The sequence below is a fragment of the Ascaphus truei genome, chromosome 3 (assembly GCF_040206685.1).
Source record: "Ascaphus truei isolate aAscTru1 chromosome 3, aAscTru1.hap1, whole genome shotgun sequence".
Classification (NCBI taxonomy): domain Eukaryota; kingdom Metazoa; phylum Chordata; class Amphibia; order Anura; family Ascaphidae; genus Ascaphus; species Ascaphus truei.
In genome coordinates, this window is record NC_134485.1 from 24,758,580 (window position 1) to 24,776,278 (window position 17,699).

The 17,699-nt window shown below is 44.0% G+C and overlaps 2 protein-coding genes across 2 annotated transcripts in view; one reads left to right on the top strand and one right to left on the bottom strand.

Annotated features, from left to right (window-relative positions):
- Window positions 1-6,047: 6,047 nt before the first annotated feature.
- The window catches only part of SETD4 (SET domain containing 4), a 52,800-nt gene continuing 41,148 nt past the window's right edge, over window positions 6,048-17,699 (top strand). The window contains exon 1 of the mRNA XM_075593800.1: window positions 6,048-6,144. The gene's annotated coding sequence lies outside the window, so the exon portion shown is untranslated. The remainder of the gene's footprint in view (window positions 6,145-17,699) is intronic.
- LOC142491348 (carbonyl reductase [NADPH] 1-like) lies at window positions 14,059-17,179 on the bottom strand. Its single transcript, XM_075593797.1, has 3 exons — window positions 16,717-17,179; window positions 14,980-15,087; window positions 14,059-14,650 (listed from the first exon to the last, which is right to left on the bottom strand). The coding sequence occupies exons 1-3, from the start codon at window positions 17,003-17,005 to the stop codon at window positions 14,214-14,216; spliced, it is 834 nt and encodes a 277-aa protein (XP_075449912.1). The 5' UTR covers window positions 17,006-17,179; the 3' UTR covers window positions 14,059-14,213.

The window sequence follows — 17,699 nt, forward strand, 5'->3', positions numbered from 1 at the left end:
TCATCAATATTATCTTTAACTGTTCATGCAATGTCTTTATATATAATGTAGCCTAGTGCCCCTGGCTATAGCCTTTCCACGGGCCTCAATACTTTAAGTCCTGATAGGAACAGGCAGTTTGGGGGTTAAACTCCTGCATAGGGCCTAGCCTGCAGTTGCAGCCTGGATTGCTACAATGTTGTCATATCTAGGGGCAGGCCTACCGTCAGTTTGGAGTGTCATACCTGGGGAGGGTACTGACTTGGTCATATGCAGATGGTGTGATGCCTGTCAGTACCTGGACCTGCCCTGTTATGGGGCAGGGTTACAAGCCCCTCCCCCGGGTATAAAAGCTGACACCACCAAATTGTGGCTGTGTGTGTCTTCCCTCCCTCAGTGGAGTGGGAGTGATTCCCCTTGCCCCATTAGGGGGTGAGGGAGCTAAGAAGGGACTCTTGGGGCCTCAAGCCTCTTGGGCCTGCTCCAGGGACTGTGGAGGATGACTGAGTACCATCAATAAATACCCAGTTATACAGCAGCTGGTGTGAGCCTTTTACTGGGGGGGGGGGGGGGGAAGTATGTGCCTGTGGGGACCAATCCTGTCACTGCTAGGACCCTCATAGGATGGAGGCGCTGCACCAGAAGAAACCCTGCCCTGTTGCTGTTCCCATATACATCAAGTGGAGCCATCAGACCTCCTGAAGACTACAGGTGAGCTAAACAGTACCAGAGCACACCCTGTGGATACCAGATCTCCCGTCGGGGGGGGGGGGGGGGGGTGTTCTGGTGCTACATAATGTGTAACCCTATTCATTTAATGTAACCATGTATTTATCATCATAACTCTGTGCCCAGGACATACTTGAAAACGTGAGGTAACTCAATGTATTACATATTGGTAAAATATTTTATAAGTAAATAAATAGATGATATTTTAAGAGATCTGACAAGGTCACCAAGGAGAGGTCCAAGCACAGACCCCTGAGGTACACCCACAGAGAGATCGACAGATGAGTAGGTATTAGCAAACGAGACACTGAAAGTAGGATGGCAGAGGTAACGGGAAATCCAGGATAGAGCTCTGTAACGGATACCAAGAGTATCCATAACATTGTTTACAGGGCATTTTCCATTTACAAAGTGCTTTTACATTATACTTTCACAGACACAGTCATGCAGCCACCTCTGGGTGGAATCCTGGCAGCACATATCTGGCACTCTTCTGTGCCTGAGACGATAGAACAATTCTATTATAATCAACCAATTACAGGCTGGTAAGCTGAGAAACAGGTTGATGAAATGCTTTGCCCAAGGATAGAGAGTGAGAGTAACAGGCTGGAAGGGAACAGACTAAATTGTGTGCTTGAAGTCAGGGGATTTAATATCTAGCTCTTCTTTCTACTGTAGGTGGATCAGCAATCCATGCTCCTCCAACTTCTAGCAATCCCACAGTCCCTGGGAAATTTGTAGTTTTTGGGGCTGGTTATGGACACCAAAATAAAACTACAAAAAAATGGCTGCAAGGTCACCAATAAAAAGTGTTAATGTCAGCCGGAGATTGGCTGAGGCTGACTCCAATGGAGATATTGTATCCAAAGGACAAGTATTCCTGGCTGCTGGTGAATATTGTTCATGCAAAACGTTCATTACTGTAGCAATAGCCTCGGAATAATCTGCATTGAGTTTAGGTTAAAGAAGCACTAGCGCCACCTATCGTTACTGCAAAGTACAACAGCAGTCGGAAAAAAACACCATTTTGCCGCCAGCTGAGCCATGGTTACGGGGCTGAGCCATGCAATGCAGTGCCGGGGAATTGCACTTGGTTTTGCGCGGTCGTGGGAATTGTAAGTATTGCTACATCTGTATGTCAGGAACAGGAGGGTCACTGGGGGCAGGGACTGTCTGGAAAATTTTGGGCCGGGGGCAAGCCCAAGTCGACTGGCTGAGTAATCAGGCAGCAAGGGCACACACAAAAATATAGTCATGCACAATATATACATGCACCGTGTACACACCGATACACATAAGATACACTCCCCATACACACGTTAAAAGTATACACAATACAAACACATAACATACACGTTTGAATACACATTATACATGCACCATAACTGCTTTATAGATATACACTTTTTTTTTTTTTATGTTGCCCATTCATTGTCATTGTGGCAATCCATGCCCATATTGGGGGCATGGTTTGCCACTGTGACAATCAATGACTTTATTGTCAAATGCTTGTTTTTCTTTTTATTTCAATGTAATTTTTCTTTGTGGCACAATTTTTTTTAGCTTGCCCATTGATTGATTGTGGCATGGATTGCCACAATGGCAATGGGTAGAGGGGGTGAGGGTAGGTGTCCTGGGGAGGGTGGTTAGGCCTCCCGGGTGGGTAGGGGGAGGGGGATTAAGCCTTAATTACTATAACGGTTACTAACCGCTAAGGTGATAAAGGAGTTAGTTGTCAGTAGTTAGTTTTTTTTATTGTAATGATGCTGCCCACGCAGGATGTTGTGGATGGGGAGAAAGAAAAGGACGACCTTCATCCTGGCAGGGGTAAGTCAAACTTTAATTTACTTTATGCTGGCTGGCTAATGTTATATTTTTAATAGGATAATGGGATTTTTCCGCATTACAGTGTGTATTGGGGATGGGGGGGGGGGGGGTTGTATTGATTGTTTTTATTGTATTACACTGTAATGTTTTTTTGAATTGGGAAAAGCGCTATTAGCCATCTTTGGCTAATAGCACTTTTACCCATTCCAGTGAGGTGTTGTTAGGTACAGGGGGTGGGTGAAGGTGGTAGTTGCCCCAGGGCAAGGTCTAAACACCCATCCTGGGGCAACTACCACTTTCAGCCACCCCCTGTACCAACAACAAAGCAGTGTCTGCTATTTATCCCCTTCATTACCGTAGCGGTTAGCCACTAAGGTAATGAAACTGGCTGCAATTTTATTTTTATTACATAGGATTGAATTTGGGGTCTCCGGAGCTGAAATAAATATGCGGCTTAGTTCCGGAGGCCCCTCCACCCCACCCTCTCCAGGCCCCCGGAGACTGCCGGTATCAATCCTATGCAGTAAAAATAAAAGAAACTCCTTGATATGCAAATCACAATTCTGATCTTGCCACCCTTTGGATTGGGTGAGGAAAGATGGACATCGTGTGATTACTGGGGGTAATTGGTGCTAAAGTCTTTTCAAATGGGTGTTTTAATTCTATATACTGGACATTTTCACACTATCTGCAAGCCAGTCACTTGAAAAAGTCCTCTTGAAGGATGAAACGTTGTGTTTTTGTACTGATTAAATTTCTTTAGAAAAACCCGAAGTTGCCCTGGATCATTCATCTTTTCTCCATATATGGATTTTTTAGGCAGATATCCCTGAACCAGGAGCACCAGTGTTTTGCAAGTATCTTTTACTTTACTTTATTCATTGTGGTGTGCAGCTCCTCTTACCATATTACCAGGAAGTAATACATTGAGAGTTGCCTCTCGTTTTCAAGTATGTCCTGGGCACAGAGTTAAGATGACAAATAATACATGGTACAATACATAGTTACATAAGTGAACAGGGTATACATTATATACAAGACATTACATGCACAATTAGAGATAATATATATTATAGGCGTATGTAACAGTTACAGACCAGATTAAAATGTGAGACAGCTTTAGTTTTGAAAGAATCTAGACAGGTGGTGGCTGTGAGAGTCTCAGATGATAAGTGCTGCATGTGGTAGGAGTGAGGAGCTTGTTCAGGTAGACGGGTATCTTGCCCAGGAAGTATTTGAAGGCAAGACAGGAGGGATGAACTTTACGCCTAGACTCAAGTGATGACCAATCTAGTTCTTTGAGCATTACGCAGTGATGTGTGTTGTTGTTGCAGTTACGTGAGTGTGTGTGTGTATAGAAACAGGTAGCACTAAACCAATGTATAATAATAGTGAAGTAGTGAATAGTGATGTTAAAGTTGTAAAATATAGAGAATATATAACAATCGTGAATATAAATCAGTGCTAAGTACAATGTAACTGTGTAGAAAGTGATAGCTAATGATAGTAACCACTCGCAAAAAAAGAACGTCAATGAAAAAAATAAAAAAATTGTTAAAACCAGTTCCAAGGTGAAATAACCGGGATTGAGAAATATAGTCCAGAATCGATGCTGCTAATCTTATAGAGCTACACCGCAGCTTTGGGGATGATTAAGCCAAATCACAAAGGAAAACCAAAAATGAACAAAACAAAAGAAGTGCAAGTTCCATAGCGTAACTCGGTTAAAACAATGTAACACAATTTAAAGGCACAAGGACCTGCCCTTATGACGGGAGTAATGGATGGAAGATGGAGATCGGCACTGGTAGACACCAAACGGGCAACCGACATCCACTGGTGGGCAATCCAAGCTCAGATGAATAGTTTGTTTCAAAAATGTCCACGGAGAAAGTTAGCCGCCGATTGTCCACATCTGGAGCAGCGATCAATCCTGCCTCTCATAACAACCTACCTTCGAATCAGCTGGTACTTGGATGCCTGTGCACGTCCTAATTAATCTGTGATGGAGGTTTAAATACCCATAGTTGCTAAGCAACAGGATACACAGACTGAGCAGTGAACTAGAAACAAGTATAAACATGCTAGTGCAAGCAAAATACAATGTAATAAAAATATACAACAATACTCTTATATAAATCCAACTTACAAAAGAATCCACACAGTATCGACAGACGGGTCCGCTAACGGGGGGAGAGCCAGGACAAGTGTCCCGGGCCTGGTGACTGCGGCGGGACTGACCGGCGCTGGAAGTTGGGCCTGGCCAGAGATCGGGCCAAACTTCTTAGCCCGAATGCCGGTCCTCTCATTGCTGCTGGGCCCCGGCTCTCCCCAGCGGCGGACCTGCCTGCCTCTCCCTCACTCCTCTGTTCCATCTCTCTGATGTCAGCGTGCACCTGCATATGAGAGAGGCCCAGCACACTGGCATCAGAGAGATGGGAGTGAGAGGCAGACCCACAGGGGGGGTGGGAAAGCCGGGGCCCGGCAGCAATGAGAGCACGGTAGAGGTCAGGCTTTGTACAGCCGCCGGCTCACCCCAGCTGCAGGCCTCCCTCACTGTCCAGCGTAACCCTGTCCCGTGGGACAGTAAGGGAGAGAGGCATGAACACAGTGGGAGAGGAGAGGACCGCATCAGCTGGGGGAGAGTGTGGTACCAGAGGCCCAAGACCATCTTCAAGGTAGGTGTGTGTTTTATATGTATTTGGGGGGTGGGGTTTTTTCTTGCATGTATTTGTGGGGAGGGGGGTTTGTGTTTATTTGGAGGTTAGAGGGTTTGTATGTACTTGGGGGGTGGGAGTTTTTGTATGTATTTGGGTGGTGGTTTTTCTTTTGTTTGTATTTGGGGGTGGGGGGATTTGTATGTATTTGGTGGGTGTTTTTTTCTTTTGTATGTATTTGGGGGTTAGAGAGGGGTTTGTATGTATTTGGTGGGGTTGGGGGTTTCTTTGTATTTATTTTGTTATGGGGTTGGGGTAATTAGTGTGGAAGGATTGTGTGTGTTTGTGGCCAGTCGGATAGTAGAGAATGAGTGTGAGGAGGGATTGAGGGAGCGGGATTGAGTGAGAGGAGGGTAATTGATGAAGGGGGGAGGAGAGAAGGGGTGTAAAAGAGGGAGTGAGGAAGAGAGACTGATTAGTGGGAGAGTGAGGGAGGAAAAGAGAGTGTATGAGTCAGACGGGGGAGAGAAACACATGGAGAGGGGAGGAAATGGAGAAGAGGGCTCACGAGGTGTGCAATGAGAAGGCTCGCAAGACCACCGACACAGGGTGGGGGGCGTGGTCCGGTACGGGTGGCCCCTATCGAAACTCTAATACTGGGCCTCAGGAAATCTGTTGGCGGCCCTGTTGACAGATGTATAATTGAATCTAATAATCAGTGTTCGACAAACCTATTCCCCTGCACGCCCGGGGCGAGTGGATTTGACCTCGTAGCGAGCTCCTTATGGCCGCCCAAGCAGCGCACGTGTTTTTTCAACATTTTCCCTGCTTTTTTTTTTTTTTTTAATCCAGCAGCCTGATTGGCTGACAGGACTTGGCGGGCTGCCAATATTTTTTTTTTCCATCCAGTCTAAGGCCACGCAGGCGCATCCTCTTCCGGCTGCTTGAAGAGGTTAGTACAGTACTCCATTGCATCTCCCGGTCCCCGCTTCCCCTCCCTGTCCCCGTGTCTACCCGCGAGGTGGGAGATGGTAGCGGGAGCGGGAGTGTTCCCCCCCCAGGCCCCGCTTCCCCCCCCAGGAGAGAGAGAGTGTCTGAGAGAGAGAGTGTCTGAGAGAGAGAGTGTCTGAGAGAGAGAGTGTCTGAGAGAGAGAGTGTCTGAGAGAGAGAGTGTCTGAGAGAGAGAGTGTCTGAGAGAGAGAGTGTCTGAGAGAGAGAGTGTCTGAGAGAGAGAGTGTCTGAGAGAGAGAGTGTCTGAGAGAGAGAGAGTCAGAGAGTGAGAGAGAGTCAGAGAGAGTCAGAGAGAGAGTGAGAGATTCAGAGAGAGTGAGAGAGATTCAGAGAGTGAGAGAGAGTCAGAGAGTGAGAGTGAGAGAGAGTCAGAGAGTGAGAGAGAGAGAGAGTCAGAGAAAGAGAGAGAGAGAGTCAGAGATGTTAGGTATGTATATACAACTTGTTTTCACTTTGGGCGCCGTGGAAAAATCCTGATCGCCTTGAACCGAAAAAGTTTGGGAACCACTGCTCTATACATAAATAATAAAGAACGGAATGTTGTGGAATGTTGGGGAATGTCGTGGAATGTTGGGCTCCTTCCAGTCAGAAATTACTTTGGGTGTCGGTTTGCTCTCTGTAACTTTTTGCTTACAATGTAATTTATATAGGAAGATGTAACTGTATAAAACAATAAACCATGCTACATTGTGCATATAATATTTTGATACAAATAGAGGATGCAACCATGTTAGCCATAGAATAGACAAAGGAAAGTAAGGTATATGTGATAACTTCAATAGCTAACTCGTGGTAAAAAGAGTGCAAGCTTTCAGGGCCACAAAGGTCCCTTGTTCATGAAGTTTTCTATATAATATGTTTATATTTTGAAAGCGTTCCATGGCAATCATTGATTATAGATACAGTACTATATTGCCACATAGTGGTGGTTGTACTGAATTACAGCTAGTATTGGTAATTACCTGGATAAATGCTTGCACATTAACAGACCCTATCATTCATTTGTAGTATATCTCACTGGTTTTTATCATCAGCAATTCAATGAGCTTCAATGGAGCCTCACTAATAAATATCAGCACTTTTCCATTAAAACATCATTTTTGGTCCAGACTAGAAACCCAAAATCTCACTGATTTTGGTCACCAGAGGTTGACATCTCTGCAGACTCTAAGGCCTCGTCCAAGGTTGTTGCTTGCTGGCGGAGGCGCGCTTCCGCTCAGCACTGAGCCCCTACAGCCACAATTAGAGCGGCTTTAGTAGGGGCTCGCCTACGCTTCCGCAAGCGCGCGGAAGCGCAGGTCTTAGGGAATTTTAACATTTCCCCGCTTGCCGGAGCGCAAGGCCGGTCACGTGAGCGGTTCGCCCAATGTGGGCGAACCAGCTCTGTGACGTCACTGGCCCGCCCCCGGTACGCCCCCTGACGGCGTGCAGGGTAAGCACCCGCAAGGCCAGGGAAAGCACCCGCTTTCCCGGAAGCCTCAGCACGCCAGCGGGGAGCTTGGCCGAGGCCTTAGAAAAGAATAAAGACACTTGGGAGATGACAAAAGCTATATATAGATGTGTGTGTATATATATATATATATATATATATATATATATATATATAAGATATGTCAAATCATGTTGATTCATAAAAGATATGCATTTACCATGACGCCTTGCAAACACTCTAACCTTAGTACCCTCCTATAACTGTAAGTTCACCCTACTTATCACTTAGAGTGTAAGCTCTTCAGGGCAGGGACTCCTTTTCCCATATGTACTTATGCCTGTAGCGCTTATTCCCACTATGTGTTATATTATTATGTCACGTGTATTACAGCTGGGAAGCGCTGTGTACATGGCTGGCGCTATATAAAGATATTGTAATGATAATACCAGAAGGTATTCAGTATTAAAATAAAATGGGCACACAAGAGGTTGGTTTGAGTTACCAGTTACAGCTTAAAACGGCATGTATTAGTTTTAGGCACTGTCCATGCCCAGTTTTGTGTTTGTCCAGGAATTAGGTTTTGAAAATTCGATGATTTCAATTTGGTGTCACAATTCTTATCTGCGTAGGTATAGAATGGTGGTCAGCGCAAATTTGTAGATCTCCCAAATGCAAAAATACAAGAAACAATGCAATGCACATAGATAAGAGAGCTGATATCAATAGAAACTCTCAAAACATTAATGCATGAGTATATCACAGTGGGGGGACACTATAAGAAAATAGAATTACTACTCACACGGCCATGTGTGAGCCCCTTCATTCAGGGAAGTCTTGAGGGTCTTGCGTGTAGGCCCTCCTCTCAGCTGGTTCCCCCAATGGGCCAGATGTAGTGAACGAGTGGCACGTCTCCCGCAATCCCGCGATGAAGAGAATGGGCAGAGTCGTAATTAACATAAAACAACGTTTATTAGATAATAAAAGTAGACACACACTATTAAAAGCACAAGGCAGCTCCGGATCGTTCAGACAGGTCCTCCGCTTCCCGGTTAACCCCCGCGGGCGCGTCCGACTGCGGGACCGGTACCGGGGATCGTTGTCGTCAGTACGGTGGCTGCTTTCGTCCAAATTACGAGCACCGGCAAGGAACAACGCGTTTCGCAAATGAAATAGCTTCGTCAGGTTCCTGCCGGCTGCTCGTATCCTCCAGTTAATATAGGCATCTTGCTTGATTGAATTAGCAATACAGAGCTTAATTGCTAGTCATAAACATAGTGGCTGGTCATATGCAGAAACATGGTGATCATGTATAACACATTTTGGGGTAATACAAATTCATACAATTTTTTTTTTTTTTAACTTACATTTTTTATTAGATAAAGCAAAAATACAGAAATACAACATGAATTAAAAAAAAGAAAGTTATCAGGGGGGGGGGGTTTAATACAAAAAATAAAAAGGGTAGATGGGGGGGGAACAGCAGTTTGGCAAAGCTTCAATAACATATTATACTTCAATATAACATAACATACTTTGTTTTGTACAGAAAAGAAAAGTATCTGGGGCAGCCTCTATCTTTTATAAAAGGGTAAACCATAATGATAATGAGGGACGTAAATTTCGTAAAATAAAATATAAATATGTGCTGGGGATGGCAGCCAGATCTACCATCTGGATTTAAAAAGGGGGTGGTTTCATACAATTTTTTATATATATTTTTTATAGATTACTTCAAGACTCTTATTGGAGTGAAACAATTCTTATCTGACAGTGGAAATAAGCTGTCACGGGAGACCAGGAAATTACACCTTTATAACCAGGATCATTGAGCAAAACCAAAGAGTAACACAAATTGTGATTTATTTCGTGGAAACAGGCATACACACAATGGGTTACAAATAGCAGGAAGAAAACAAACAACAAAAAAAGAGGTGCTGAAAAAGCGCCCGAGCTTGATAAACAATTAAACCTATGCTAATTACACTCAAGTAATACAGTAGTGCAACATGAACTCATACTAAAGAGCCAAGGCTGCCAGGAGAAACTGACCAAACCAGATCAGAAAACAGGTGTGGAGAAAATAAAAGGGAGAACAAAATGAGACAGTTAGAAATACAAGCGTTCTCACTTTTATTTTCTCCATTATCAGCGTTTGGGGACTGACAGTTGTGGATTTATCATATTTTATTATCATTGTATAAAAGTTTTTGGTGAATAGACTTTTGAGCCATGCATTCTCTGTCTGTATATTTATAGTGGTATTGCAAGCTTATTTACACATATGTATACATATTCGCATGTGATCACGTCATAATAAGGGGAATTTTTTTTTCTGGAAGACTATTCTAGATAAATGCATTGGGGGTTTTAACTTACAAAAATCTCTATATATTGTATGAACTCGAACCCTTGGAGTATCATGCAAATAATGCAATTTAGTGGTATTTGGATTATTGCTCCATATGTATGTATATACTGTACATATTTACAAATTGTGTCCTGTATATCTACCCATTTCTAAATGTCATATAGGAATTATAATGTCATGTGCAGGAAAGGAGAAAATCTTTTTGTCCTTTAATTTATCTGTATAAAATTGTTGCTTCTTAGAGAAGAATAAAGTGTATATTTTTCCATCGAGCTATATTATTAGACAATAGAAGTCATGTTCCTGTAATCCTATAATCATTGGTTCCTGCATAAAGTTTAGCAGTGTTGTCAGTATAACATGTTGATATCTTGGTTAAGCACTGTTATTAATAATGCATCCATGAATTGAAGGAATATCTAGAGTTATTGTTTTACTCTTGCAGTGATAAGTTGAGACAATCATGTTCCTGTGTTCTATATTCATCCTGTTCCTATATACAGCGCAAATTAGTATATCTTATATTAGCAGCATTATTCCTAATAAGGATAAGACATTAGCACAGATCATTGGGTGATTTTTTACACCTATGAGGCGAAACGCGTAGAGTGGGAGGAACCAATCATAGAGCATCAGGTCGGACGCGCTTTTTACTGCTGGCTGACCACGGAGAGGATACCGGAGGTGATGCAAGACCCAGGGAAAGCGCGACGGAGTCGGGACTGCTAGCAAACATCATTGGGGAGACTCCTGAGCTTGGGGTTTCCGGGAACTAACGGGGCATCTGAACGGAGCAGAACGCGGTCAGCGGCAACCATCAGTAGCGTCTGTCAACACTTATAGCAGTGTTATGTGCCTTTCCTATACTTGCATGTTTGTAAGGGTGTTTTTTTATCTTTTAACTATAAATCTTTTATACCTTGTTGATCTGTGCTATGGATATTCTTCTTCTCCCTTACTGCTGAGGTTCGTTTCTCCTGATACCCCTGCCAGATGACACCTCCACTAGATGCACATTTGTGATCTGACACAAAGACACCGTTGGCTTTATTGCTGGAATTGCTTTATTACATCAGACATCCTGGGAGTAGGCTGAACATAGGAGCCAAGAATACAGTTGAATTATCACTGTATATTTCCATCTCCCCAGCCCAGTTACATATTTTCACTGTAGTCAGCATGACTAAGCCTTTTCTTCTATTGTTTCTTCAGCGGCAGTCCCCTCCCCTCCAGGACTAAAGTGGACCATGGCAGAGGCATTGTTTATTGGTTTAACGTAGGTAATTGAAATTTGTACACAGATTAAACAACTTTAAGTATTTTTCAATACTTGAAACTGTTAATGTCTCTGCAGTAACTAAATGCTTTGAAGTCTGCATACAATCTTTACCTAAACTCTTTTGTGATGACTGTAAAGCAGGCCTGAACAACACGCGGCCCGCGGGCCGCCGGCACTCACTGTGCGGCCGGCGGCGGCTCTCCTCCTCCTCCATCCCCCGAGCCCGCTCTCCCCCTCCTCCCCCCCAGCCCGCTCTCAAGACTGCACGCTCTTGCAGTGCGGCACTTCCGGTGCCCGCTGCTTGCGATCGCGCGCAGTCCTGCCTGCTCTGCCGCCATGATCTGAGGTGCAGGAGGGTGAGGGGAGGTGTAGGGGAAGTGCAGGGGCTGATGTGAGGTGAGGAGGTGCAGGGGGGTGAGGTGAGGTGCAGGGGATGATGTGCAGGGGATGTGAAGTGAAGGGGGGGTGATGTGAAGGGGGGTGATGTGCAGGGGAGGTGATGTGCAGGAGGGGTGATGTGAGATGCAGGGGGGTGATTGGAGGTGCAGGGGAGGGTCATTGGAGGTGGAGGGGGGTCATTGGAGGTGCAGGGGAGGGTGATTGGAGGTGCAGGGGAGGGTGTCTCCTTATACGGGTTGTTTTATTCTCACTGTCCCCTTTTTGTGCACGTTTATTTACTTTACAGTGCACTAGTAACTGTTTTTTTTTTGTTTTGTTATAAATTTAGTTTCAATTGTGTTTTCCTTTTTCCATAAGGTCCATAAAAAGGACCAATTAGATCCCAGTTATGATTGGCAGGCCAATTATTTTTAAATCTGATTTTAAAAAAAAAATCCCCCATAGGCGCCTCCGCCTAGAGAGTGGCTGTGTTTCTATTCAGCTCCCAGAGCATTACCAATAACCTTTTTCTTATTATAGTAAATGTATTTTTATATACCAAGCAGCACTCATGGGAGGAAAAACAAAAAACAAAACTGTGCGCTACTACCTAACTACCTATAAAGTTTAAATGTATAAATATATACAGTGCAGTGACTATACCATCAATTTAGTGATAAAATTAAAAAAATAAATAAACCACAACTCCCACAGTGAGATAATTATACATTAAATAATAAGTGCCACATAACCGTGTTGGGGATAATGGCGTCTGCAGCTGTAAACGCAGGGGTGGCTCAGCACCCCACACACACTAAGAGAATGGAAACAAAAGAAAATAGCGCACAACGCCAAATAGTGAAGCAAATTCAACAATATATTATAGAATTAAAAAGGGGGTAATATATCTGCGTACATGAAAAAAGTAGGTAAAAGGCATATAGTGTGTATCACACTGTTTACCACTCGGCAGCTGTTAACTGTAGAATCGGGTGCTTGCTTCCCTCTGCTGATGCAGCTCTGTTGATTCTAGGGCAGGACGTCAGTCTTTCACTCCCAAGGGGATTTCCCTTCATGCAGCCAGGTTCAGCAGCTGGTACTGGGGCTCGGTGAAATCGCTCCTGCTTCCTGGCCGATATGAAGCTGCTCCTGTACCTCGGCAGGTGTATCCTCTGCACAGAGGTTAAAACGCAGCTTGCTGGGGTGCCCTCAGCGTGCCACGATGCCGCTCCGTCGCGGGACGCTGTGTAATGACGTCACTGTCTACACAGCAGTGGTGGATTCAATAGGGAAGTTTGAACAGTCTTACAAAGTCTCTCACAAGTGTCCAAAACAGCACACAGGATGAAATAAAAACAGGACAGGCCAATACATAGACAAAGGCCAATGTAAGCAGATATAAGGCAATAGAATGTTACATCCAACTAGTTTCGTAGAATTAACTACTTCTTCAGGGAATCATCAGCAGAGGGAAGCAAGCACCCGATTCTACAGTTAACGAGTGGTAAACAGTGTGATACACACTACATGCCTTTTACCAACTTTTTTCATGTACGCAGATATATTACCCCCTTTTAAATTCTATAATATATTGTTGAATTTGCTTCACTATTTGACGTTGTGCGCTGTTTTCTTTTGTTTCCATACTCATGGGAGGAGGCTTTCAGTTCATTGCTAGTCATTTTAAACCAGTAACAGTGTGACACCCTGTACCCTTTCGGATAGGTAGACGCCTGAGTAAGGCTGTCTTTGATTTGACCTGAATCTGGCATCCAGCCTCTGATTACCCAGCTACGATCATAAACTTTAACAGAGGAATCCTATTTGTGTTAAAGTTTGATTTTGACAAAGAGCGGAGACCAAAACTGAAGGAGAAATCTACTGTAGAAAACCCCCCCCCAAAACATCAATTTTTAGTATATCATAGGAAAATCCCCAGGGCGGGGGGCGGGGGAGGAACAAAGCCCCCTTTTCCATTCCCCCAGTGGATTTTCCTATGTTCGAGCCTTCCCTTAGGTGCACCTGGAAGGCCACAGTTATACTTCAGGCTGAGCAGTGGGCTTCTTTATGTTAATAGATACCCATTTTAGTATATCCCAGATAATATGTACCCATTTTAGTATATCCCAGATAATATGTACACTGTATGTGCAAATACTTAAACATTGAAGAGAATATGAAAATCATTTTTTTTTTACCGATGGGAGTTTAGTGACATTATCAGAGTGACCTATGTCTACTTGTTAAAATAAGATAATGTCTAAACAAAGCAGAATGTAATTTCTCAGATGTATTTGACGTATTTATGAATGAAAGAGATTTATTTTATTTATTGATAGCTCTCTCGTGTTAATAAAAATAATGCATTCGCACACTGTTATTCAGAACCACACAGGGGTTTAAGCAGAATAATTCTTTATTTCTGTACAAAATAAGAAACCATCACGCGCAGGTTTAGTCATACCAACAAGTGCTGCAAATCAACCTGTTAAATGCAGATATTCTATCTTTTATATAGTGTATGATTTCATTATCCCTCATTACATATTTTTTTTACCACTTCACAACTTTCTTTTCACTAACATGCTGCCCATGGGGTGAAACAGCATTAGGGGGCAGGAGAGCCAAGTATACAGGTGTCTCTGCACCTTCATCAGGGCTCTTGGGGGCATTGGGACCTGCCATGTCTGTCTTCACCCACCCTGGACAGCAGGCGTTGAGTAGAATTCCCTCCCCTTTCCTCTTCTCATCTAACAGCCTTGCTTGAATCCTGGATAGCACAGTCACTCCGATTTTGGACACCCCATAAGCAGTGTTCGGCCAGCCCTCTTGTTGGTGTACCCCTTTCTTGGCATCTTCAACAAACTTCTCCATGAGCTTCACCAGCTCGTCCTCTGTGATCGCGTCACTGCGAAAGGTCTGCTGCAGTTCTGGGCTGCAGTGTCCAAGAGCACTGCTGCTAACCATGCTGGACACATTGACAACTCTACCTATGGGAACAGAACAAATCCAGTTAACCAATGAAATAAATATACTGTAATTGTTCACAGAAACCCAGCAGTGACCTGCTCAAACATTCCTAGAGATGGTCAGAACTGACCTAAAATGTTCAATTATACTGCAATCTGTGCAAATGCAATATACATAATATTCTCCAAAACGAGAGGTATTTACTTAGCCCTGGTATTGTTAATTGTGCTGCCACAAGAACAAAATATTAGTGTATATAAAATGGTGTTACCATTTCCAACGACGCATGAGTGAGGAAGTCACAGAGCTTAAAAATAATGTCAGTCAACGTTCATCATCTAGAGCTTACCGTTTGGCTTCATAAGTGGCAATAACTCATTGCAGATGTCTTTAGTGCCCAAAAAGTTGGTTTTCATGGTCACTTCTGCTTGGGTACCAAATGGAGCAGTGTCAGCACCTGTCAATATACAAAAATCACATTAAAAAACATAATATGTAATTTCCTGATGCTGAACCAAACAGTAATAACCTGGTGATGCCCAGGACGGTCTCTCCTGGTTGAAGTGTATAGCACAGACGTATGAAAAGTGCAGCTCTTAGGTTCAGGGGTTTATTTTTTATTATTTTTCTAAGAACCGTTATGTCTTTCTCTTCTAGAGATCCCTGTCAGCAAAGGGTTAACAGACTATTTGTGCTGGCTACATTTTTTATGTGACACACAGGAAATAGTGACTAGAGAGCTATCAAATACTTGTGTAAATGTTTTTATGCGGGTGGGTGAATGTGCTTTTAGAAATAAACAAGATTTTATATCAAAAACAAGGGAAATGTTAATGTTACTGCTGGAACGGCAGAATCAATTAAATGTTCTAATGCCGAAGTTCAGCTAATCACATGAATATAAAAATACAAGGTACAGGCATACCCCGGTTTAAGGACACTCACTTTAAGTACACTCGCGAGTAAGTACATCTCACTCAATAGGCAAACGGCAGCTCACACATGCGCCTGTCAGCACGTCCTGAACGGCAATACCGGCTCCCTACCTGTACCGAAGCTGTGCGCAAGCGGGGAGACTATAGAGCCTGTTACACATGCGTTATTTACATCAGTTATGCACGTATATGACGATTGCAGTACAGTACATGCATCGATAAGTGGGAAAAAGGTAGTGCTTCCCTTTAAGTACATTTTCGCTTTACATACATGCTCCGGTCCCATTGCGTACGTTAATGCGGGGTATGCCTATACTGATTGTTGGATGAGACCTTGTGAGCCATACCCTATTGGCAGACAAATTCTAATATGCATGAGATAATCTCGCCTTGAGCTGAGGTATGACTGTATGACAAATTTAAGAATAAAGGGGAAGGGGGGAGGGCAGGTAACTCTCGCATCAGCCTATTCAAATATGATAAATACAGTATGACAAGCTTCACGGAGTGATTTCTATATGGTTAAAAAATATTAGGATGGACATATTAATGGAGCATTCCAACTGAAATGTCCGCCCTTATCCACACATTGCCTCACCTGATGCCTCTGTAAGCCTCCCAACAAACCTCTTAGATTGTAAGCTCTCCGGAGTAGTATGCTCAAAACATAGTACAGCTCAACCCCGTAATAACACGATCCTTTACAACGCGAATCCGCTTATAACGCGATGCAAACGTGGCTCCCAATTTTCGTATTTATGAATACTTTACAACACGATTATTGGAATCTTAAATACTTTATTGTGCAATGCATACAATGGTACATTATTTCTAACGTGATCCGCTTATAGCGCGATGTGATTCTTTGGACCCCAAGCACAGCGTTATAAGGAGGTTGAGCTGAATATGCCAAAGAGTCCCATTGTATATCTTTATTTATATAGCGCCAAAAGTGTACTCAGCGCTTCACAAAGAATACAGTACAGGGAACTATAATAATACAATAAGCGCAGCAAAATCAGACAATAGGGAAGGAAATCCCTGCCCCTCGCTATATGAAATAAGGTTGTTATTATTATTAGAATTTAGTTTTTAGATAATTGGCCTAAAAATAGAAAAACTGTCAGCAAGTCAAGTTAAACCCAACCTGCCTTTGAAAGCAATCCCAGCATTGTTAACGAGGACATCAATCCCTCCATACGTGTCCTTCAGGAAGCCCCGGAGCGCGCGGATACTCTGCAGGTCGGTGATGTCCAACTGGTGGAAGAGAGGGGACAGCCCTTCCTTCTCCTTCAGGGCGCTCACCGCCTCCTCCCCCAGCTTGGGGTCCCTCGCCGTCAGGTACACGTCCCCCTGGAACTGCTTGCACAAGGACTTCACTATGGAAAGCCCAATCCCTTTGTTGCCTCCTGTCACTATTGCCACCCGTGGACTGGCCATCCTGCAATGCTGAGTGGTGGGGAGGTTAGGTGCCTGCAGCCTGCTGTGCTGGGAACTGCAGCCAGATAGGAAACAGTCTGTGGCTTTCTGTAACTATATGAGAAGACTCCAAGTAACATGAGATGTAGGACCACCCCCCAGCAGTGTGCATGCAAGAGGGTCACTCCCCTTTTACCCAGGCACTAAGTGACATGCTGCTGGGAGGCTCAGCCCCTGTAGTTTAGGGAGGCCCTTGTCTTCTCCTCCTCTTGTCCCACCCTGCTCCTCTTCTGATTGGTCCTCACCCCCCCCCCACTCTGCCCCGCCCCTAACTCTTCCGATTGGTCCTCTCTTGTGTCAGTTCCTGTAGGTCCCTAGCCCTGGAGCTGGGACTGAGCATGTTATATAAGTTATTTGCACACTGAAGAAATGTTCCTATATGTGTGGGAGAGTCAGAGTGCACAGACACATGCACAACGTAAGGCTGCGCTTATAGTGACAGCGACGGCGACGTTGCGGCAAAACACATGCACTGCCGCGTGCGCTTATAGTAAGCGCGACACGACGGCTTGGTCGCCATCGCTGGAAGTCATCTCATTTTGATTTTTCCAGCGACCGCAGCCTGACGTCGCCGGCACTATAAGCGCAGACTAACGCAGGCCGGTAGAATATGTTTGCTGGTGTGGGTGTTGCATGAGACCTTTTACCTTATTGG

Coding starts and splice junctions, on each gene's coding strand:
- LOC142491348 (XM_075593797.1), bottom strand. CDS start 17,005: ATGGCCAGTCCACGGGTGGCAATAGTGACAGGAGGCAACAAAGGGATT. Junction 15,088..16,716: donor TGCTGGGATTGCTTTCAAAG/GCAGGTTGGGTT, acceptor GTATATTGACAG/GTGCTGACACTGCTCCATTT. Junction 14,651..14,979: donor GCCACTTATGAAGCCAAACG/GTAAGCTCTAGA, acceptor CTGTTCCCATAG/GTAGAGTTGTCAATGTGTCC.